The sequence below is a fragment of the Phyllobates terribilis genome, unplaced genomic scaffold (genome assembly GCF_046119375.1).
Source record: "Phyllobates terribilis strain yellow unplaced genomic scaffold, ASM4611937v1 Scaffold_2__4_contigs__length_985480577, whole genome shotgun sequence".
NCBI lineage: Eukaryota > Metazoa > Chordata > Amphibia > Anura > Dendrobatidae > Phyllobates > Phyllobates terribilis.
The window spans coordinates 684895466-684920128 of record NW_027362762.1 but is presented as its reverse complement, the minus strand read 5'-3'; the positions used below and the strand labels follow the sequence as shown (position 1 = coordinate 684920128).

General features: G+C 41.6%; 1 protein-coding gene across 1 annotated transcript in view; it reads left to right on the top strand.

Moving 5' to 3' along the window:
• The window catches only part of LOC141224371 (dual specificity tyrosine-phosphorylation-regulated kinase 2-like), a 48816-nt gene that overhangs the window by 8967 nt on the left and 15186 nt on the right, over positions 1-24663 (top strand). The window contains exon 2 of the mRNA XM_073666937.1: positions 13564-13679. Coding sequence (XP_073523038.1) covers positions 13564-13679 — 116 coding nt within the window. The remainder of the gene's footprint in view (positions 1-13563; positions 13680-24663) is intronic.

Here is a 24663-nt window from a genome sequence, read left to right as displayed (position 1 = left end):
TCGGGAGGGAATTTTTCCTCAGGTGAAGATTGGCCAAATCATTTGGGGGTTTTGCCCTCCTCTGGATCAACTTTAGCAATTACAGAACTAACAGGTCGAACTTGATGGACGCAAGTCTTTATTCGGCTTTACAAACTATGTTACTATGAATAATGGGCCCCACATAGTCCTCCATACGGAATAATGGGCCCCACATAGTCCTCCATATGGAATAACGAGCCCCACATAGTCCTCCATACGGAATAATGGGCCCCACATAGTCCTCCATACAGTATAATGGTCCCACGTAGTCCTCCATACAGAATAACGGGCCCCACATAGGCCTCCATACGGAATAACGAGCCCCACATAGTCCTCCATACAGTATAATGGGCCCACATAGTCCTCCATACGGAATAACGAGCCCCACATAGTCCTTCATATGGAATAACGGGCCCCACATAGGCCTCCATACGGAATAACGGGCCCCACATAGGCCTCCATACGGAATAACGGGCCCCACATAGGCCTCCATACGGAATAACGGGCCCCACATAGGCCTCCATACGGAATAACGGGCCCCACATAGCCCTCCATACGGAATAACGGGCCCCACATAGTCCTCCCATACGGAATAACGGGCCCCACATAGTCCTCCATACGGAATAACGGGCCCCACATAGTCCTTCATACGGAATAACGGGCCTCACATAGTCCTTCATACGGAATAACGGGCCTCACATAGTCCTTCATACGGAATAACGGGCCCCACATAGTCCTTCATACGGAATAACGGGCCCCACATAGGCATCCATACGGAATAACGGGCCCCACATAGCCCTCCATACGGAATACTGGGCCCCACATAAGGATGGCAGTTCTGGTGTCACGGGCCAAATATAGCCACCCTGCGGGCCAGATTTGGCCCACAAGCTGGAGTTTGACATGTATGACCTACAGGAAACCTTTAGCAATAGAAGAGCTCAGTGTCTTTCTGTTGTAGGATAAGTCACTTCTTCATGTTTCGGAGCAGCTCCAGTCATCTGTACGTTCTCCTATCCTGAAATAACACCGTCTAGAAGCAACAGCAGATCGGCAGCAAAGTGGTTCGCCTCAAAGCACACAATGTGACTGCCAATTGCTGGAGCTCATGGCAAGTAAAACTAATCTGTTCTGGTACAGTACTCGCTACTGCTTTCCAGGCTGCCTTTAAAAAGCACAAAAAAACAACTCAACATGAGCTTCTGGAATTAGGTTCCTGTTAAACTTTGGGGGTGCTGGAATTGTAATTGGAGAACACTGATGAAACCTAATTTGGTAGTTGAATGGACAAAGCTTGGTCTGGCGGATGCTAGAACACTCCTTCCAGTGCCAACCAGAATGGTTAGTGGAAGAGGAATAATGCACTTCAGGTGCCTTTTATGACTTGTGCTGGGCTAGTTCACACTTTAGTATAACCCCTGAACATCAAATTCCATAGACGTGTTCTGTTAAAGACCTTGTATGAACTGCAGAGAACCCTTCCCCCATTGGGATGGATTGGGAGGGGGCTGAGAGCCTGGTTTCATCAATAAACTTTTATAGGAAGCCCATCAACCTATTTCCAGTGGAGGATGTTAGAAGAGAACAATGAGTGACAACTTGTTAATGCTGATAGGTTTGAAAATATATGGAATTTCACATATTTTAGCCAGATATGAGATTTTTGTCTTAAATTTCTGGGGGATATCCTGAGTCAGTAAGCCAAACATCCGACTCCTCAATTTCCACGACTCCGACTCCCTCATACATGGCTCATGTGTAAGTGATAAATTTACTGTACTACAGATTCATCTCAGCTAAAAGTCTAGACCCTTAGATCAGGAATAGGACAGACATTTATAGGACATTTCATAACTCTCCCAAATTCTTATGAAACAATATTCCCCACAAACTGCATTGAACTACTGTACCCAATTTATTATATATTTTAGGAGTTGGAGTCGGTGCATTTTATACCAACTCCGACTCCACCAAAATGGGCTCCAACGCCGCGACTCCCGACTCCACAGCCCTGCTAAAGTCTTCCATGTGTATAACTGGGGATTACAAATACCTTGTTTTTTTAATGATTCCTGTAAGGATGTGGGTTGAAAAATGCAATTCCTCCATTTCTTCTTTTGGGTTTTGTTTTTACGGCGTTCATTGTGCGGTTAAAATGTCCTGGCAGTGTGATTCTTTAGGTTAGTGTGATTACGGCCACTCCGCACAAATTATTTTTTTTGTATATTTTAGTGGTTTAAATTTTTTTTTCGGCTTTTAACATACAGTTTCAATAGTTTAATATTTATTTTTTATTTTTTTATTTCTTTATTTTTGAACAGGTTAAAGTGGGTAATTTAAACACACGCATATATATTATTTATTTATTTTTCATTTATATTATTTTAAGCAATATTGTTAAAATTGATATATAAACAGTACAGACCAAAAGTTTGGACACACCTTCTCATTTAAAGATTTTTCTTTATTTTCTTGACTATGAAAATTGTACATTCACACTGACGGCATCAAAACTATGAATTAACACATGTGGAATTATATACTTAACAAAAAAGTGTGAAACAACTTAAAATATGTCTTATATTCTAGGTTCTTCAAAGTAGCCACCTTTTGCTTTGATGACTGCTTTGCACACTCTTGGCATTCTCTTGATGAGCTTCAAGAGGTAGTCACCGGAAATGGTCTTCCAACAATCTTGAAGGAGTTCCATGAGATGCTTAGCACTTGTTGGCCCTTTTGCCTTCACTCTGCGGTCCAGCTCACCCCAAACCATCTCGATTGGGTTCAGGTCTGGTGACTGTGGAGGCCAGGTCATCTGGCGTAGCACCCCATCACTCTCCCTCTTGGTCAAATAGCCCTTACACAGCCTGGAGGTGTGTTTGGGGTCATTGTCCTGTTGAAAAATAAATGATGGTCCAACTAAACCCAAACTGGATGGAATAGCATGCCGCTGCAAGATGCTGTGGCTGCCATGCTGGTTCAGTATGCCTTCAATTTTGAATAAATCCCCAACAGTGTCACCAGCAAAGCACCCCCACACCATCACACCTCCTCCTCCATGCTTCACGGTGGGAGCCTGGCATGTTGAGTCCATCCTTTCACCTTTTCTGCGTCGCACAAAGACACGGTGGTTGAAACCAAAGATCTCAAATTTGGACTCCTCAGACCAAATTACAGATTTCCACTGGTCTAATGTCCATTCCTTGTGTTCGTTAGCCCAAACAAGTCTCTTCTGCTTGTTGCCTGTCCTTAGCAGTGGTTTCCTAGCAGCTATTTTACCATGAAGGCCTGCTGCACAAAGTCTCCTCTTAACAGTTGTTGTAGAGATGAGTCTGCTGCTAGAACTCTGTGTGCCATTGACCTGGTCTCTAATCTGAGAGGCTGTTAACCTGCGATTTCTGAGGCTGGTGACTCGGATAAACTTATCCTCAGAAGCAGAGGTGACTCTTGGTCTTCCTTTCCTGGGGCGGTCCTCATGTGAGCCAGTTTCTTTGTAGCGCTTAATGGTTTTTGCAACTGCACTTGGGGACACATTCAAAGTTTGCCCACTTTTTCGGACTGACTGACCTTCATTTCTTAAAGTAATAATGGCCACTCGTTTTTCTTTACTTAGCTGTTTTTTTCTTGCCATAATACAAATTCTAACAGTCTATTCAGTAGGACTATCAGCTGTGTATCCACCAGACTTCTGCACAACACAACTGATGGTCCCAACCCCATTTATAAGGAAAGAAATCCCGCTTATTAACCCTGACAGGGCACACCTGTGAAGTGAAAACCATTTCCGGTGACTACCTCTCGAAGCTCATCAAGAGAATGCCAAGAGTGTGCAAAGCAGTCATCAAAGCAAAAGGTGGCTACTTTGAAGAACCTAGAATATAAGACATATTTTCAGTTGTTTCACACTTTTTTGTTAAGTGAATAATTATTATTCCATATACTCTTATACTTCCTCCTATTATGTCTGTATTATAAACATACTATGTATAATAGAGCATTCATTTTACTACCCCCCGCATATCATCTAAATTACTATTATACAATTCCCCTAAAAAGAGTGCATTATTCCATATACTCTTATACTTCCTCCTATTATGTCTGTATTATAAACATACTATGTATAATAGAGCATTCATTTTACTACCCCCCGCATATCTTATCAAATCCAAAAAGATAAATAAACATTTGAAATATCCTCATAATCGTAAATAAACCATTTAATGCACGCATCTCCCATAACAGTTCACGAGGGCGGGTAATATATTTATAATATAAAGACAAACTTTAAAAATAGAGCCTGCATTTTGAATTTTCGAGCTTGAATATCTATCTATTATTCAGTCCAATTGTTTAGACCAGAAAATCCATGAATAATAAGACAAACCATCAAATAATTGAGTTATCTCAGCCGTCGCAAAGCATAAATATGAAAAAAAAATATTTAAGCAAAACTCAACTAACTATAACCTCACATATAAATTTAATCCCCTTTATATCCAATTAAATAATTACTTTAAATTTTGAACTGAGCCTTCTCTATTTAAAAAGAGTCCGCATACTTCTATAATTTAACTTGAATAATAACCATCCATGGACTACGTACTCAAACATAACATGTATTATACCCTAATAATAATTAAAAACATAAATATTTCTTTCAAATTCCCTAAGAAATAACCATCGAGCATATGAACACATCTCTATCGTACCTTAAAGCGGCCTAAAAGAAGTCTAGGACTTGGTAGTTCTGAATCTTCCAAGGGACCTAACACAAGTTGACCCTTAAGCCCGCTTCAGGAAGCATTTGACGGATGTGAATCTATGGACTTTACTTGATTAATCGGCCGGCAATTGCTTTCTAAAGGGTATCTCTCCTATGAGGTCAGGTCCCGGCAGAGACCGTGACTCCTTCATCGGTTGAAATTTAAGAGGCATTGGTAGATTTTTTTTTGGGGTCCTTTCATCTGGCATCTCTGAGTGGGGTAATGGCACATTAATAAGGTTGTCCTATTTCATGCAAGCGTGGTTTTTTAACATAAGAATATGATACCCTATAAATGAATGCTTGTTAGACATAGCAATTTTTAGCCCTGTCCTAATCTCCCATAATTCCTATTTCCCCCCCCCCCCGGAGAGTCACTAATCTATTTTTTTTAAAAACTCCACCTGTAGTCAAACCCAACGACAAAAATTTTTAGGTTGCGCGCGCGCGCTCCTTTCCTTTTTTTTGCCACACACCCCCCCCCCCCACAGCTTTTACCATAGTTTTCTTTTGCAACCCCCCCCGGAATCAAAAGTTCTATAATAAATTTCTATGGAGCCTCTATGCCTCCCCCTCCTCATTTAACACAGTTTAATCTTTAATTTTCTTTTACCCCCTTTTCCCAAACAAGTAAGAGTAACATAAAAGTAAAAACACACATATATATATATATATATATATATATATATATATATATATATATATATATATATATATATATATATATATATATATATATATATATTATTATTATATAGTGTATTATGCTTTTAAAGGAAAATAGTTTTCCTCTGGTTTTAGGGTTCAGCACTTCTTGGTGCAAGTCCAAGTAAAAGCTATGCCCTAGTAGCTTAACGCCTCAAAGCATTGGTCTTGTAAACCAAAGATTGAAATTTAAAACGTTCCTAGAGCTCAGGACAGAAAGAATTTAACTTTCACAATCAATCCCCAAAACTGATATTCTCCTTAAATTATGTCCTGTTTAAATAGCTTAGACAAAGCGTAACACTGAAAATGCTAAGATGGGCCCTAAAAAGTCCTTTAAACACAAAGGTTTGGTCCTAGCCTTGGAGTCAATTCTTATTTAATATACACATGCAAGTATCCGCACCCCAGTGAGAATGCCCTTATTTCCCCTCTAGGGAACAGGAGCTGGTATCAGGCCCAAAAAATTTGCCCAAAACACCTAGTCTCGCCACACCCTCAAGGGTCTTCAGCAGTGATAAACATTGAGCATGAGCGATAGCTTGACTCAGTTAAACTTATTTAGAGCCGGCCAATCTGGTGCCAGCCGCCGCGGTTACACCATCGTGGCTCAAATTGACTCCCTTCGGCGTAAAGCGTGATTAAAGTTCTCCAAACAACTGGAATTCAACTAAAACTAAGCCGTGACACGCTTGTTTTTAAGAAAGCCATAAACGAAAGTTATTCCAATTAATTCAACTTGAACTCACGTCATCTGAGAAACAAACTGGGATTAGATACCCCACTATGCTCAGTCGTAAACTTTAACTTACTTCCTTCTCGCCAGGGAACTACGAGCTAAGCTTAAAACCCAAAGGACTTGACGGTACCCCATATCCCCCTAGAGGAGCCTGTCCTATAATCGATAACCCCCGTTTAACCTCACCATTTTTAGTTATTCAGCCTGTATACCTCCGTCGTCAGCTTACCACGTGAGCGTTAGTGAGCCAAATGTTTTTCCAACCACACGTCAGGTCAAGGTGCAACAAATGAAATGGGAAGAGATGGGCTACACTTTCTATATTAGACTACACGAAAGACTTTATGAAACCTAGTCAGAAGGCGGATTTAGTAGTAAAATGGAACTAGAGAGTCCTTTTTAACCTGGCACTGGGGTGTGTACACACCGCCCGTCACCCTCCTCAATGCTAACAAACAGTTTTTAACACCTTTAAGCAACATAGAAGAGGCAAGTCGTAACATGGTAAGTATACCGGAAGGTGTACTTGGAAACATAATGTAGCTTAACTTAAAGCCCTTTGCTTACACCAAAGTAATATCTGTGAAAACCAGATCATTTTGAGCTAAATACCTAGCCCCACCTTTCTTCTATCCTAAAACTTACCTTTTTTACTTAAATTAAAACATTTTCTGAGTCAAGTAGAGGCGATCAAAAAACTTCTGGGCGCCATAGACACAGTACCGCAAGGGAAAGATGAAATAGAAATGAAATAACTTTAAAGCGCAACATAGTAGAGTTTACCCCTCGTACCTTTTGCATCATGGTTTAACTAGTCTAATCAAGCAAAAAGATTTTTAGTTTGAACCCCCGAACCTAGGCGAGCTACTTTAGGACAGCTTTTTGAGCGAACCCATCTCTGTTGCAAAATAGTGGGACGATCCTAAGGTAGAGGTAACAAGCCTAACGAGCCTAGTGATAGCTGGTTGCCTTAGAAAAGGATCTTAGTCCCGCTTAAAGTCAAATAAATCTATAAAAATTTCTTTAAAGCAATTCAAATAAGGTACAGCCTATTTGAAAAAGGATACAACCTCCACTACTGGGTTATATAAATAATAATAATATCAAAGTAGGCCTAAGAGCAGCCACCTTCTACGAAAGCGTCAAAGCTCAATTATTTATTTATTAAATTTCTTAGTTAATCTCTATCCCTTATTCCCCAAAAGGCAAATCTATATACTTATAGAAAATTTTATGTTAAAACTAGTAATAAGAAGCAGACCCTTCTCTCCCAATGCAAGTTTCCATCAGTAAGGCCACCCCACTGATAATCACCGTCACTAATAATGAAATAGCAACTGACCAAGAAAAATCTATTACATTTCACGTTAACCTAACACCAGAGCATTCAGAGAAAGATTAAAAGAAAAAGAAGGAACTCGGCAAATATTAGTCTCGCCTGTTTACCAAAAACATCGCCTCTTGAACTACAATAAGAGGTCCAGCCTGCCCAGTGACACTGTTCAACGGCCGCGGTATCCTAACCGTGCGAAGGTAGCGTAATCACTTGTTCTTTAATTGTGGACTAGTATGAATGGCCCCACGAAGACTATACTGTCTCCTTTTTCTAATCAATGAAACTAATCTCCCCGTGAAGAAGCGGGGATAACTCTATAAGACGAGAAGACCCTATGGAGCTTTAAACAACTGAAGTATTTGCTTTTACTTAACGGCTTCAGAAAACTAAACATATTTAAGCATTTTTAACTTCTAGTTTTAGGTTGGGGTGACCACGGAGTAAAACTTAACCTCCGCGCTGAAAGATAAACCTTCTTAGCAAAAAGCCACATCTTTATGCATCATCAAACTGACTTACATTGACCCAATTATTTGATCAACGAACCAAGTTACCCTAGGGATAACAGCGCAATCTACTTCAAGAGCCCGTATCGACAAGTAGGTTTACGACCTCGATGTTGGATCAGGGTATCCTAGTGGTGCAGCCGCTACTAAAGGTTCGTTTGTTCAACGATTAAAACCCTACGTGATCTGAGTTCAGACCGGAGTAATCCAGGTCAGTTTCTATCTATAAAAAGATTTTTCTAGTACGAAAAGACCGAAAAATCATGGCCAATAGACTTGCTAAGCCATAAATCTTAGGTTATGTTTACTAACTTAATAACTAACATTTTTACCACTTTCCTCAAGAATAGAGAGCATTGAAAGCTAGGGTAGCAAAATCTGGTCTTGCTAGTGACCTAAACTCTCTCCATAGAAGTTCAAATCTTCTCCCCAGCTATTAACCTAATTTATCTAATTCAACCACTGTGTTACATAATTCCAATTCTTTTGGCAGTTGCATTCCTAACCTTAATTGAACGGAAAGTTTTAGGCTATATGCAACATCGTAAGGGCCCTAATGTAGTAGGCCCCACAGGCCTACTCCAACCAATTGCTGATGGCGTTAAACTATTTATTAAAGAACCAATTCGCCCCGCCGCCTCCTCCCAGATTTTATTTATGCTTGCCCCAATTTTAGCTTTTTCTCTAGCCATAATTATTTGAGCCCCACTACCAATGCCTCTAACATTTTCAGAAATAAACCTCGGCATTTTATTCATCCTTGCTCTTTCAAGCCTCACTGTTTATTCAATTCTAGGCTCAGGCTGAGCTTCTAATTCAAAATATGCCCTTATTGGCGCCCTACGAGCAGTTGCTCAAACCATCTCATATGAAGTGACCCTGGCTCTCATTCTTCTTTGCATTATTCTTGTCTCAGGAAACTTCACTTTACAAAATTTTAGTGTTGCTCAAGAACCACTCTGACTAGTTATTCCTGCTTGACCCTTAGCTGCCATATGATTTATCTCAACTTTAGCTGAAACTAACCGCGCCCCATTTGACCTAACAGAAGGCGAATCTGAATTAGTCTCCGGGTTCAATGTTGAATACGCAGGAGGACCATTTGCCCTATTTTTTTTAGCGGAGTATGCCAACATCCTCATAATAAACACAATCTCATCAATTATCTTCTTAGGCTCTTCAACTCTCCTTCTTTACCCATTAACAACTGCCTCAGTTATTGTTAAGGCCTCTCTTCTAGTTATATTCTTCTTATGAGTACGAGCCTCCTACCCCCGCTTTCGCTACGACCAACTAATACATTTAGTGTGAAAAAGTTTTCTCCCATTAACCCTAGCCCTCACCATTTGATTTATCACCTTTCCCATTATTATGTTATTTACCCCACCCATCTGTTGGAAGCGTGCCCGAAAGATAAGGATCTCCTTGATAGGGAGACCTATAGGGGTTCAAACCCCCTCACTTCCTTAGAAAAATAGGTATTGAACCTATAATTGAGAGATCAAAACCCTCTGTAATTCCATTTTACTACTTTCTAGTAAAGTCAGCAATTACACATGTGTTAATTCATAGTTTTGATGCCTTCAGTGTGAATGTACAATTTTCATAGTCATGAAAATACAGAAAAATCTTTAAATGAGAAGGTGTGTCCAAACTTTTGGTCTGTACTGTATATATATTTTGTTTATATTTTACGCATTATTATTTATTTATTTTTTTTCCTTTTATTTTTTGTCCCTCACTAGGGCTTAAACTTGCAATTGTTTGACCACTTATACTATGCACTGCAAATGCTTCACTCCTACTGTGCAAAGTTTAGCCTGTGAAGCCAAGCCTGTAGATGGTCTTGGCAGGAGTACCAAAATGGCAGCCAGGGAGTCAGGCCTTTTGGCTATCATTACATTTAAATACCATTGTCGGGGGTTGACCGTGGCATCTAATGGTTAAATACTGGCAATCATAGCCAACTCTGATAACTGCTCTTACAGGCAAATACTGGCTATGTAACACAGTCAGCATCTGTTTAGTATGGAGGTGGTTGGTATATGTCATGGGCCCGAACAGGGGTTGGCGCTCTCCACAGGAAGAAACTTTACCCCTTAGATTCCCTGTCAAAGGTCTGTAAATGAGAGATTATGATTTGGCTCTATATCTAAAGTCATGTTGCAAGGCCTTTTAAAGGGACTCTGTCAGCATGGAATGACTATTTAAACCAAGTACAGGCCCTTGGAGCACCATGGCTTGGCTAAACAGTTAAGTGCACCTTCCCACCTGTTGAGAAAGTGCACTTAAATGTTTGGCCACGTCATGGTGCATCGAGCGCCTGTACTTGTTTTACATGGTCATTCTGTTCTGACAGTCCCTTTTAAAGGGTTAATATTGACTTTTAGGATTGCTAACTCTGTTAGGTGGCATCAGACTCCTCACTCACTTTCACTGAGAAGAGGCTATTTGCATATTTAATTTCCCAAGGGAGCATTGCATGGCCTATAAGTTTTGCCACCTTTTGTGCTCTCCGCAAAGAGAACCTTTACCCGGTAGACAGTTTGTGGATGAGATTAGTTTGTTATCACTATGTCTGATACTTTAGACTGTTGCAGATTGCATTTAAAATCCCTAATATTTGAGGTATGTGCGGACTTTACCTAAAAGAAATCAAAACAGTTTCTTGACCTATTTTATGTTTAAAAAAAAAAAAAAAAGTTTTGTAAAGGGGACAGTTTTCCAGGTCCACTTCTGTAGAATGACAATTGGATTGAGTGGCTGTTATTTCTTCCCTCTGTTTTGCTGATCCCGGCTTTCGGCTGTCTTGACAGTCAGTGAGTGCTCTCGATCAGTCTGGATTTGGATGTCTGCGCTGGATTATTTATGACCTCACTCTTTGTTGTCTAACACACGGATTTTTTTTTAATACGAAAAAGCTTGAAATCCTCGGAGCTGGAAGACAAGTAAACAAGTTCTAAGAACTGGATCACATTACGTAGCAGCCCCGGGGCCTGAATGTGGGAATTAATTGTTTGAATGTTCCAGCAAATGTGTGGAAGCACAATCAGGCAAAAACAACATTGCTCATTGCCGCTTGTTACTTGTTTGAAGACTCTTTTTATTTGCGGATCTCAATGGAAACTTTTAGGCTTTTGAAACTTCCAGATCCGATAATTGCCGATTTATTCTGCTATTATGCTGTCACTGACAGCTGCGGATTACACCTGGTCGTGTGCCTTTCTTGTAACTCTTTTGTTTTTGGTAATTTCTTCAAACATTTGTAGCCACTTTTAAAGTATATATTCATTTTAATACCCAATGCAGGATATAATAGGATTTCCCAGCTGGTAAAGGGTTAATTTGAATGCACATTGTATCAGTATACTGATATGTATTCAGTTCTCTAACATTGTTCAATTTGGAGCTCTACTATGGAGATAATCCAGTTCGCCCAATATTGTGTAGGTCCTCCTCGTGCTGCCAAAACGAATTTGACCCATTGAGGCTTGGATTATACAAGATGTCGGAAGGAGGCCTGTGATATATGACAACAAGATGTTAGTAGAATTTCCATTAAAGGGGTTGTCTCATCGGAAACAAAATCTTTAAAATGGTCTTCCTTTTGGCATCCCCAGCAATCCGCTGATTTAGTATTACATTCTGTCTTTTAGTTGACCGGCCAACTTTGTAACGCAAGGATGGCTCGTGTTCACCAGTACGATTTGCCATTTGAACAAACCTGCTCTCTGATTTGGCTTGTAGAAGGAGAACCTTTACCGGGGACTTCTTTCCGATGTCCATATGCACTACTAAGGCATGTGGTAAGGGGTTGTGTCCATGAGACCACACCTATAAAGTGGTTATCTAGAATTTGCTTATTTTCCCCTATGGGGCTAAGAACTTGCAGGTAGTTGCTAAATACCTGTCTGTTTTTCCCGGTTCAGATCTCTGCCGTCTTAGAGCGGTCATGGACCACTCCTGCCGGTGATTCTCCTGCCGGTGATTCTCCTGCTTCCGGTGACTTCACATCAGAGCAGCACCTTCTCTTTTGCTCTTTTCTGTTGACGGAGCTTCTCTGCAGATGCAGATGCATGCCTGTCAATCAGCATGACATCAGCAGTGACACCCTGTCGGCAGAGCAGACTGGAAGAGAAGATGTCACTCTGTTGACCCGAGGTGAAAAAAGGCAGGAGAATCTCTGCCTGAGCCGACAGAGATCATCACCGGGCATAACGAGCATGTAGTTAGCAACAACCTTCCTGTAAGTTCATAACCCCCTTTAAGCTTTGTAAGTTGTGAGGTGAGACCTCCATTGATTGGACTTGTTTTTTCAGTATATCCCAAAAATGATGGATATTATTAAGATCATGGGAATTTGGAGGTTGAGTCAACACTTTTGAAGTTTGTCATGTTCCTCAAACCATTACTGAACGTTTTTTGCAGTGTGGCAGAGAACACTATCTTGCTAAAAGAGACCCCTGCCCTAAGGGGAACACTGTTGCTGGGGTGTATATGTTCTGAGACCATATAAAGAAGTTTTCCAGATATTGACCTATTCCCTTGGAGAGTGGGGGTCCAACATTCCACGACCCTACTATTATCCGTGCTCAGTTCCAGCAGCAGCGGACAGAAGTAATAAGTAAATATAGCTAATCAGCAGGCCTCAGTACACTGTGTAGTGGCCATGTGTGGGTTCTGCACCTCCTCTCCCATTGAAGTGAATAGAAGCTGAACTGCAGTACCCAGGAACGGCGTCTACACAGTGTATGGAGCTGTGCTGTTCTGCCCCATTCACTTTTTACATCATGACTACCTCCGGCTGATCGGCAGTGGTGCCATGTATCTTAAAGGGGTTGTCTCCTTTCAAGAAATCTTTATCCTTTGACACAGTTTGATATAAAGAAAACAAACCAAGCTATAGTCACTATCCTCCGGTGAGTCTCCACCGCTGATTGCGTGAACAGCGCGGCCGCCAGGCTGTGAGCTCGGCGGGGTGTTCCATCTACACTGACTGAGCTCATTGATTGGCTGTCGATGTGACGTGCGTGAGCAGTGGCAGAGACTCACTGGTGACTCGGGATGGTGAGAATAGGGCGTATAAGGCGTTGTGTTTTTTTTTTTTTATATACCAAACTGAGAATTAAAATTTCTTGAAAGGGAACAACCCCTTTAAGCCTGGAAAACACCTTTGTACTTGTAAAAATAACAATCCCATGGTTTCCCAGCAGAGCATTGCCCTGCCTGTTGCCTTCTTCCCATCCTTGCACCATCTCCCAGGTGAAGGCCTGTTTACACCGGGATCATAGCGCCAATGCTGTATCGTATAGAGGGGTCGGAGGAAGGTTATTTTCCTAAATGATTTTCCTTGGTGATGGACAATGCTTTTGCTGAAGATTGCTTTTGCCATTAATGCATGATCCCTACAGTCCCATTAGATTTCTCCATACGTGATGATGTGCTGAGTAGGATGGAAGCGACTCTTCTGATCACCTCTGTTTGCTCTTTGCAGTGAGATACGGAGATGGATTGTATGATTCCTATATGAGGCTCGACCAAGCGGCAGCGCAGGATGCTGCGGGGGAAAAAGAGAGCCCCTCCACCCTCCCTTCCATCGGAAGACTTGCTGTAAGTAACGTGTCACTTTGCTTTACCCTTGCTGTCCTTTCATCGCCACTTGATTTATTTATGGTGTCACTTCAACTTGTTTGGCACAGTTAAGGTTTTCACGTTCCAAGCTGGCATCTGACTTCACAGTGACCTGCCGAGGGGAGTAAGGTGACAAATTAAATATAAAATTAATTAAGTTTGGCATCTTGATGCTATGAAGACCAGGCCAATATGATATGATTTCAAGTGGAACGCTATGTTGTTTTGTGCGTGACCTGAGTGCTCAGGTTGGATCGGATCACACCTCTGTAATCCTAGCTTTCCATGCTCTGGTATTGGGGTGAGGTTGGCATTCGCAGCCCAATCAGCAAGTGTCAGGCACCTGTCGCTCCGGCTTGTTTTGTCATTTGAAACTTCCCAGGCCTCTGTTAGCAAGGTATATCTGTATCATACGTGCGTCATGGACATACATGGTTGTTGTTATCATTCAGACCTAGTACCAGAATATTAGGCCTTATGTATAGAAACCAGCGCAGCCAATTAGATTGCAGCTCCCATTTTTGTACATTTCAGTTGTCACTTGAAAGATGTGACCTGATTGGTTGCAATGGATGAGCCTGCTGTAGATTTTTTTTTTGCATGATACCTAGATCTGAATGAGAATCCTCTCATTTATAGCTTCCATCTAATTCTTCTGCTCAAGTTGACCATTTGCAAACACAGCTGTTGCTATTGGATGAAGGTGCATTGAGATATTACAGAATTGTAATAGTGGATCATTGGATCTCCCCAGGCTGTATGCCCCGATAGATGACATAAGGGTGCTCAGGCTGACCATCTAGCTGCCATTTATGTATTATGTGGGCGGCCGTTCATCTGAGTGCTGCCATGAAATACTCCATTTTTGGCCACTACTTTGTTCAATATCTTCTGATAACTGGAGCTACAATCTGAAAGGTGTAGTCTGACATGGAAAAACACGCCCAGCTTCAAAAGTGAGAAGTTCAAGAAATACCTAATTTGTATGTGCTTTACATTAAAGAGTAACCATTTTAACTTTTATTGCATACATCGATAATACACGTGACAATAACAAACTTTATAATATCATATCTCAGAAATCTGCTTTTTTCTCCTCCTATATTGATCTTTTATTTTTAATTCAGGGGTTAAATCTGTATTCAGTGAAAACAGATTTTCCCATTACTGAGACACAAGATGACAGTTGGTTCTTATAAGATTCTACGGTCTAAGGGGTAACTTTTCTCCTTGTGGAGAGTGACATACCGGCTCTGGCATGCCAATGTAAGGAGGCTTATTCGCCAGTGCAATGCTCCTCTGGGAAATTCAATATGCAAATTGCCTCTTCAAAGAAAAAGAGGACTTGAATTCTATAGCACCACCTATTGGAAGCAGCAATCCTGCAAGTCACAATTGACCCTTTAACGAGTCGTGCAATATGACTTAGGATAAAAGCCAAATCAGAATCTCAATTTGTTGACACGGTGTTTCGGGCTGTTGGCCCTCGTCAGTGCAAAGTATGAGAACTGATTTGGCTAGATGAGAGGCTCTGGACTGAAGTCTAAGGGGTAACTTTTCTCCCTGTGGAGAGTGAAATACCGGGCCAACAGCCCTAAACACTGTGTCTGCAAATTGAGATTCTGATTTGGTTTTTATCCCAAGTCATATTGCACGACTCGTTAAAGGGTCAATTGTGTCTTGTAGGATTGCTACTTCCAATAGGTGGCGCTATAGAGTTCAAGTCCTCTTTTTCTTTGAAGATGCAATTTGCATCTAAGATTCTATGGAGAGGGAGAAGCTAAGGACAGACCTTCTATTGCAAGTTCTCCTGAAATAGTGATGGGCAGTCCAGCTCTTTTTGATGATCTGGCTCGTCTGGCTCCACTCACCAAAAAGAGCTGGCTCTTTTGGATCCTTATTAAATATGTGTTCACCACAGGTGAACACATATTTAAGATGACGTTGATGCAGACGAAACTCCGCCCACTCTCAACCAGCCAATTAAATAGAGTGGGCGGAGTTTGGATCCAGTGGGCAGAGTTACGACAGCCCAACACCACGATTTTACGCCCAGTGAGAGCCATTTAGAGAAGTTAGTGGCTCTCACTGGGGTGCCGGCTCCCATCAGTCACAGCAGGGAGCCAGCTCTTTGTGTTGTGTCGGTCGCGAATGATCCATCACTATCCTGAAACGACAGTTAAAGTTCTCCATGGAACTTTGAGCACCAACTGTCATCTCCCTAATGGGAAAATTATTTCTTCACTGTAGACATATTTTAACCATGAATTGAGAAATTTGAGAATGAATGATCAGTTCAGAAGGAAAAAGAAGCGGATTTCTGTAATAATTTTATATTACAAATTTTCTTGTGTATGATTAATTTAGGAAAAAAAGTAATACGACTGACTTTTTATAATAATGGCTCACATCCAAATATGTGTAAAAGTAATTGAAAGAAGAGGAAGGAATAGTGTTCTGGGGCTAACGGGGATCTACATAGTGCCAGAGTAGATAATTTGCAAACAGGTTACCTTTTCCAAAGTCAAACAGGCTCTAATCAATGTAAAAATCTTGCCATCTGCATGGGTTGAGCCGCTGAGATCAGTGATTGACTGCAACGTGGATGTGAGCTGTCAACGTGACAGCGAAGACATTGAGAGTGGAGTAGCAGCAGAAAGCCAGCATTGGACCTGGGGAGGTCCAGTATGTTATTGTCACGCAAGGAGTAGGAAAGACTTAGTGCAACACAAAGGGAAGAGGGAAAGGGAGCCCAGCCTCTAGGGAAAGGGGGGAGTGGAGACCATCTAGGTTGATCTACTGTCACCCTGACTCCCCTGACGTCCCTGTATTGGCCCTTCGCCAATCTTTGCACGTGTGCCACGCCCTGACTTTCTCTAATGTATGGCTAAGTCTAGGGAAGGGAGGAGATGAGCACTAGTCGATCTCCACTAAAAACTATAGACAACAGGGGGAAATTGCTTAGCTTTAGACAAACTCCAGACAAATGCGCACACGTCTTTAAGCTCCAGAGAGGACGAAGTACTGCTCTTGCTAAAGCTTTCACAGGTGGTAATGAATATCGCCGGCACCTCTCTCTGAAACACAGCAGGTATTTATACACCCAGGCAGGGTGTTAATTAGCCAGAGGGAGGTAGCTGCTGGGTCCTAGAGACATCCTCTAAGAAGATGTCTGTAATGCCAAACATAGAGATCTCCTGCAACCAACTGCAGGGCGACTGTCTGTCACCTCTGACACACCCGTACAAGTTATGTTGTAGGAAGCGCTTGAGGATCACTTTTCTCAAAGTGGAAAACCCCTTTAAGGCTATGTGCCCACGATGCAGAAATGCTCCGGATTTTTCCTGAGCGTTTCTGCATCTCCCTGGCAGAAAAAAAAGCAAACGGATTGTACATGCGTTTTTCCTTCCAGGGACATGTGGATGTGAAGCGTTCTTCACATGCATTTCCGCATGCGGGTTGTCAAGCGCTTTCCAAGCGATTTTAGCATCACTTAGAAAGTGCTTGACAACTAGGTCACACTGTATAAATCCATGCAAACGGCATGGATTTATATAGTGTGACCGTAAAAGAATGTTTGAAAAAAAAAAAAAAAATCTATACTTACCTTCCGATGGACCCCGCAGTCTTGCTTCCCTCCGTCCTGGCTGCCGGCACATCGCGGTACACTGAAGGTCCTGCCGACGTCAGTGTCGCGTGACCCATCGCATGACTATGACGTCAGCGCAGGTCCTCCAGTCCATCGCGATTTGCCGGCAAGCACAGACAAGACCGGGGGCCATCAGAAGGTAAGTATAACATTTATTTTTTATTTTATTCTTTTTTTTTTTTTTTTTTTACAGTTTCTATGGTACCTGGGTCCGGAGGAGAGTCTCGTGTCCTCCACACCCGGGTACCATCCGCACATTGAACGCATGTATTCCGCATGTGCTTATCTAGTGAAGCGGAATGCACGCGTTCTAATGCAAGTCAATGGAGGTGAAAACGCAGCGCTTCCGCAAAATAATTGGTAGTGCTGCGTTTTTTTCCGCAATGATAATCCGCAGCGGAAATTTCCGCAGCATGTGCACAGCACATGCGGATTATCATTGGGGAACATGGCAGGCCTTCTACCATGCGGTTTTTAAGCTTTTCTGCAGCGTTTTTGCCGCTGAGGAAACGCTTAAAAAACGCATCGTGGGCACACAGCCTAAGAGTTTTATAGCACACTCCAGCACTGAGTTGGTTTGTACAATATAGAAATATGGTGCGTCATAACTGGGCTTGCCTACTGTGTGATCTTGCAGTGCAGTTATTCTGCACTCGTTTTTTGCCTTTACTATAGATTTTCTTTAATTTCATTGTTTGCTTTTGCTTTAGTTACATAACTAAGAAAGAACATCTGGTTTATATTACTTTATAAAAAATTTTAGAAACCTGGTCATCGTCCCATAGGCTCCGCTTGTATCCAATATAAACAAGTTTTTCGGAGAGGAATGGGCGTGTTCGGGTGCGTTCCTGTTAGCGCATTTACAGGATAATTATAGTAGAAATTCTGAAGTTTGTCTTATTGTTTGGGACCTGAAGATTTTCCTGTAAGGGACCTCTGTGTATGGTTCGGGGAGGGGGGGGAGGAGGTGGAGGTCTACCTGCAATTTAACATTTATACTAATTTAAAGACACATAGTCCCATATAGCATGTTCCAGAGGCACGTGATGTAGTATAGAGCAGCGTTAGCCATTTCACAGTTCATTAGTAGAAGGACAGCTCTGGAGCAGTAAACGACACCACAGTGTATATGTGTTTCCATGGAGAGATTGTCTCTCTAGCTTTTTAGTTTGTGCCAGAAGCCACATTGTCGGGAGAACCTCTGTTCGGCACGTGTGCCAAGGCAATATTTTGTGTATTTGGCCGTCATTTCACTACCCTGCAATTTGAGAGCAGTGATGTCATATCGTAGAGAGAACCAACCTCCGTCCTCCTGCTGAAGATCTGCTGGGTAATTCTGCAATGCACCACAGCAGGAGAACCTTGCCAACGTTTCTGCAGACTCTTAAGAAATATCTGGAGGTGGGGGTTTAGGCACGTTAGCTCAAAGTCTACCTAAAGAAAGACTTTGGAAAGAGTGATAAAAATGTAATTTCCCCTCTTTAACCCAGCATGAGGAAGTCCTAAAAGGGGAATTCCAACCAAAGCATTGTTCTAGATCATACTATTATACCATATACAGTACAGACCAAAAGTTTGGACACACCTTCTCATTTAAAGATTTTTCTGTATTTTCATGACTTTGAAAATTGTACATTCACACTGAAGGCATCAAAACTATGAATTAACACATGTGGAATTATATACTTAACAAAAAAGTGTGAAACAACTGAAAATATGTCTTATATTCTAGGTTCTTCAAAGTAGCCACCTTTTGCTTTGATGAGTTCTTTTTGCACAATCTTGGCATTCTCTTGATGAGCTTCAAGAGGTAGTCACCGGAAATGGTCTTCCAACAATCTTGAAGGAGTTCCCAGAGATGCTTACCACTTGTTGGCCCTTTTGCCTTCACTCTGCGGTCCAGCTCACCCCAAACCATCTCGATTGGGTTCAGGTCTGGTGACTGTGGAGGCCAGGTCATCTGGCGTAGCACCACATCACTCTCCTTCTTGGTCAAATAGCCCTTACACAGCCTGGAGGTGTGTTTGGGGTCATTGTCCTGTTGAAAAATAAATGATGGTCCAACTAAACACAAACCGGATGGAATAGCATGTCGCTGCAAGATGCTGTGGTAGCCATGCTGGTCAGTATGCCTTCAATTTTGAATAAATCCCCAACAGTGTCACCAGCAAAGCACCCCCACACCATCACACCTCCTCCTCCATGCTTCACAGTGGGAACAAGGCATGTAGAGTCCATCCGTTCACCTTTTCTGCGTAGCACAAAGTCACGGTGGTTGGAACTAAAGATCTGAAATTTGGACTCATCAGACCAAAGCACCGATTTCCACTGGTCTAATGTCTTTTCCTTGTGTTCTTCAGCCCAAACAAGTCTCTTCTGCTTGTTGCCTGTCCTTGCAGTGGTTTCCTAGCAGCTATTTTACCATGAAGGCCTGCTGCACAAAGTCTCCTCTTAACAGTTGTTGTAGAGATGTGTCTGCTGCTAGAACTCTGTGTGGCATTGACCTGGTCTCTAATCTGAGCTGCGGTTAACCTGCGATTTCTGAGGCTGGTGACTCGGATAAACTCAGAAGCAGAGGTGACTCTTGGTCTTCCTTTCCTGGGGCGGTCCTCATGTGAGCCAGTTTCTTTGTAGCGCTTGATGGTTTTTGCAACTGCACTTGTGGACACATTCAAAGTTTGCCCAATTTTTCGCACTGACTGACCTTCATTTCTTAAAGTAATGATGGCCACTCGTTTTTCTTTACTTAGCTGCTTTTTTCTTGCCATAATACAAATTCTAACAGTCTATTCAGTAGGACTATCAGCTGTGTATCCACCTGACTTCTGCACAACACGACTGATGGTCCCAACCCCATTTATAAGGCAAGAAATCCCACTTTTTAAACCTGACAGGGCACACCTGTGAAGTGAAAACCATTTCTGGTGACTACCTCTTGAAGCTCATCAAGAGAATGCCAAGAGTGTGCAAAGCAGTCATCAAGTCAAAAGGTGGCTACTTTGAAGAACCTAGAATATAAGACATATTTTCAGTTGTTTCACACTTTTTTGTTAAGTATATAATTCCACATGTGTTAATTCATAGTTTTGATGCCTTCAGTGTGAATGTACAATTTTGAAAGTCATGAAAATACAGAAAAATCTTTAAATGAGAAGGTGTGTCCAAACTTTTGGTCTGTACTGTACATAGACATAATTACAGTAATATACACATACAGATATATGTGCATGTACATACACATGAGTGTCTGTGTGTATATATGTGTATAATTTTTTATTTTTTTTTACAAGTATGGCATAATAGTATGACTTAGAAGAGCGCTTCTGAATTTGTGTATATGTATATATTATATATACAGTATATATTCCTCAACACCCCTTGAAATTGCAACACCTAGAAGATTCAGCTTTGTTGGAATAATGAAAATCATAAAAATTTATAAACACATCTTGATTTATTCAATATTGAGTAAGAGTACCACATACAGAAATACATGCACTTGCACGCCTTGGCATGTTATATGTGAGGTTATTAATGGTTGTCCAAGGAATGTTCTGCCACGCTGAATGCAGATCATCAAGATCTACTGCTGGCAGCTCCCTTTATAATTGCCAACGAATGGCGGCCCAGATGTGCTTGAATTCTAGAGATGCTGCAGGCCATGGTGGCACATTTAGACCATACAGGCTGCTCACCGTAGCACGGGCAACATGCGGCCTGGTATTGTCTTGTTGAAATATACATAGCTATTGGTCCTGTAATTTTCAGCATTCTATGACATTTTCTTCTTGGTTTTGCAATTTCAATGTTGTAGACTGTAACATCAAGAAGGAAAAGTTGTGGAATTATAAAAATCACAAGATTGATGGGTTTAGTATATATACAAGTCTAAGAGTGTGATGGGTGGAGATCTTGAGTTTGGGAGCTGCATAGATTTGGAAATGGTTGAGATCTAAACTTACTGTGTGATGCCCAGAGATGAGACCGCCTTTGCCAGACCCTCATGCCCCATGTAGATATTTTTGGGGTTAATATCAACCATTTTCACTTCTGTATAACTACTTCCATCTGTTTGATTGCTCTAGCTGATTTCATGTTCGCCTTTAAGGCCTGTTCTGTATCTTTCAGCTATTTCAATCAATTACTTTCACAGCTCTCTCATATGGAGTGGCATCTCTTGGCTCTGTGATCTGCACGGGTGCAAATCCGTCCATAAGAAGTGTTGTTAATTCCACTGCTGCCAGAGGCCGCCGGGCTCAATGCTGATCACATTCCAAATTTTCTGTCATGAGTTCTCCAGCAAGGCATGACGAAGATGTCTGACATTACATTGTATGATATTGGTAGCTTATTTTGGGATAGAGATACTTTGTTTTTGTTTTTTTTGGGGGGGGGGATTTCTTAGTGTGAACGTGGCCTATCAGTATTTGGTGAGTTTTTTACCTCAGTATCTATAAGCCAAAACCAGGAGTGGGTGATAAATCCAGAAATGGTGACGTGTTTCTATTATACTTTTCCCCTGATTCTTCCACTCCTGGTTTTGGCTTACACATACTGAGGTAAAATAATAATAATAATAATTTTTATTTTTATAGCGCCAACATATTCCGCAGCACTTTACAATTTTAGGGGGGACTTATACAGACAATACAGAATAAGCATATCTCATATCGAAAGGAGTGAGGGCCCTGCTCTCAAGCTTACAGTCTATGAGGAAATGGGGGAAAATCCTGACCAAATACTGATAATGTGCACGTGGTCTTTAGATTTTTCATGCTACACTTCACTCATTAGATAATTTTACATTGACAAAGCCCTTTTTATATTCATTATGTCTGTAGTGATTGTGTCATGGTATACATGACTCCACGATTGACATTTTTCAGCTTCGATGCTTGGCACGGAGCGTCACGTGACTGTGTGCAATACTTCATGGAAGCAAAAAGTAAACCCCATATAATGGTCTTATTTTCCAAAGACACAGAGTAGAAACTATACTGGAACAGCTAGCTCAGGGCACGGAGCGAAAATAAAGACATAAGACACACAAATACTTTCTGACAGCTGATTTTTTTTATAGATTATGTAACGGATATTAGTTCGCTAAAGTTCCTTTTGTTGTCTTACGGTCTGAACCCGGTCACCCATGGGTGTCGCTCTCTGCTATGATTCAGAGGAGTGGGGGTAAAGGCTATCCATCCTGAGTGGGTGCTGGACATTACAGCGTGTGGTTTTGTTCATAGTAAAGCGCCATGGAATAATTGGCGCTATAATAATAATAGTTTTCAGCACGGTTTTTCTGTACGTTGTTTGAGCGTTTGCTTTTAGCGATGTTTTGTCTGCCATCGTGCGGGTTATTATGCCGTGCACGAGTGTAATAGTCTGAAATAAATCCCCAGACAGCACAGATCAGCAGATAGTTGCCTGCTCGGTCTTCCTGTTTAGCCCTTTTTTTGTATACATTAATCATCATAAAACTGTCCTATATAGATTCACACATCTACACATCTGAGAGGAAATGACCTCTCAAGAGACAAGTCGGTGCATGCAGCAAACACATTGAAAAGGATGAGTCTTAGGGCTTGTTCACACGTTGCAGTAGAAAAACACAGCTTTTTAACGTGCTAGCTTAGTGAATGGTATTTCTGAAATCTCATTCACATGCTGCTTATTTTTCCTTTGCAGAATTGAACCATTAAAAGTATTTTTTTTTTTCAAATCTGCAGAATGTCAATAGTTTAAGCGTTTCTGCGGGGGGTTCACACATGCAAATGTTTGGGGGAAAAAAACGCAAGTAAAAGCTTGTCAAAAACAAGCATACTTTATAAAGCATTTTTTTTTTTTGCCAAGACACTGGTGCAGTAAAATCTGCTGTCAATACTCAATGTGAGCCCACAGCCTTGTATTGGGGCTTTTATTGATCTCTCCTCTTTGTCCTTATGAGTTACTCACTATCTGATCACAATCAGAGAGCTGTCGGAGGTGCAGGTCTACTAATAACCTCTACGCAGCTGTCATATAGTCAGTGGAAAATACCATGCATGTTTGTCAATCAGCAGAATTTTACTTGCCACTTCAAGGTATTGTGTTTGATTATATAATTTACCTACTTAAAGAAGCACTCCTTCTCCCATCAAACTTTTTATCCTCCTAATATATTGCACTCATCATAGCACTAAGTACTTACAATTGCTCGTTTTGCCTTTATACCCAGCTAATTCCTCTCCTTTTTCTCTGCTCTATGTACAGTGGGGAAAATAAGTATTTGATACACTGCCGATTTTGCAAATTTTCCGACCTACAAAGAATGGAGAGGTCTGTAATTTTTATCGTAGGTACGCTTCACCTGTGAGACAGAATCTAAAAATAAAATCCAGAAAATCACATTGTATGATTTTTACGTAATTAATTAGCATTTTATTGCATGAAATGAGTATTTGATGCAATAGAAAAACAGAACTTAATATTTGATACCGAAACCTTTGTTTGCAATTACAGAAGTCAGATGTTTCCTGTAGTTCTTGGCCAAGTTTCCACACACTGCAGCAGGGATTTTGGCCCACTCCTCCATACAGATCTTCTCCAGATCTTTCAGGTTTCGGGACTGTCGCTGAGCAACATTGAGATTCTGCTCCCTCCAAAGATTTTCTATTGGGTTCAGGTCTGGAGACTGGTTAGGCCACTCCAGGACCTTGAAATTCTTCTTACGGAGTCATTGTCATGCTGCCAGCCATACCCATCTTCATTGCTCTTACTGAGGGAAGGAGGTTGTTGGCCAAAATCTCACGATACATGACCCATCCTTCCTGTCCCCCTTGCAGAAAATGACATGTGCTGGCATGATCAGGGGGGCCTTGCTTACCCTGCAGGATTTTAATCCATGACGGCGTAGTGTGTTACTAACGGTAATGTTTGAGACTGTGACCCCAGCTCTCCTCAGATCATTGACCAGGTCCTCCTGTGTAGTTCTGGGCCGATTTCTGACCTTTCTCAGTATCATCCATACCCCACGAGGTGAGATGTTGCACGGAGCCCCAGACCGAGGATGATTGACAGTTATCTTGTGTTTCTTCCATTTTCTAATAATTGCCAACGGTTGTTGCTTTTTCACTTAGCTGCTTGCCTATTGTCCTGTAGCCCATCCCAGCCTTGGTGTCCCTTTTGTCCTGGTGATGGCTCTTTAGTCTTGGCCATGGTGGAGAGTTTGGAGTGTGATTGATTGGGAGTGTTGACAGGTGTCTTTTATACAGGTAACGAGTTCAAACTGGTGCAATTAATACAGGTAATGAGTGCAGAGTAGGAGGGCTTCTAAAA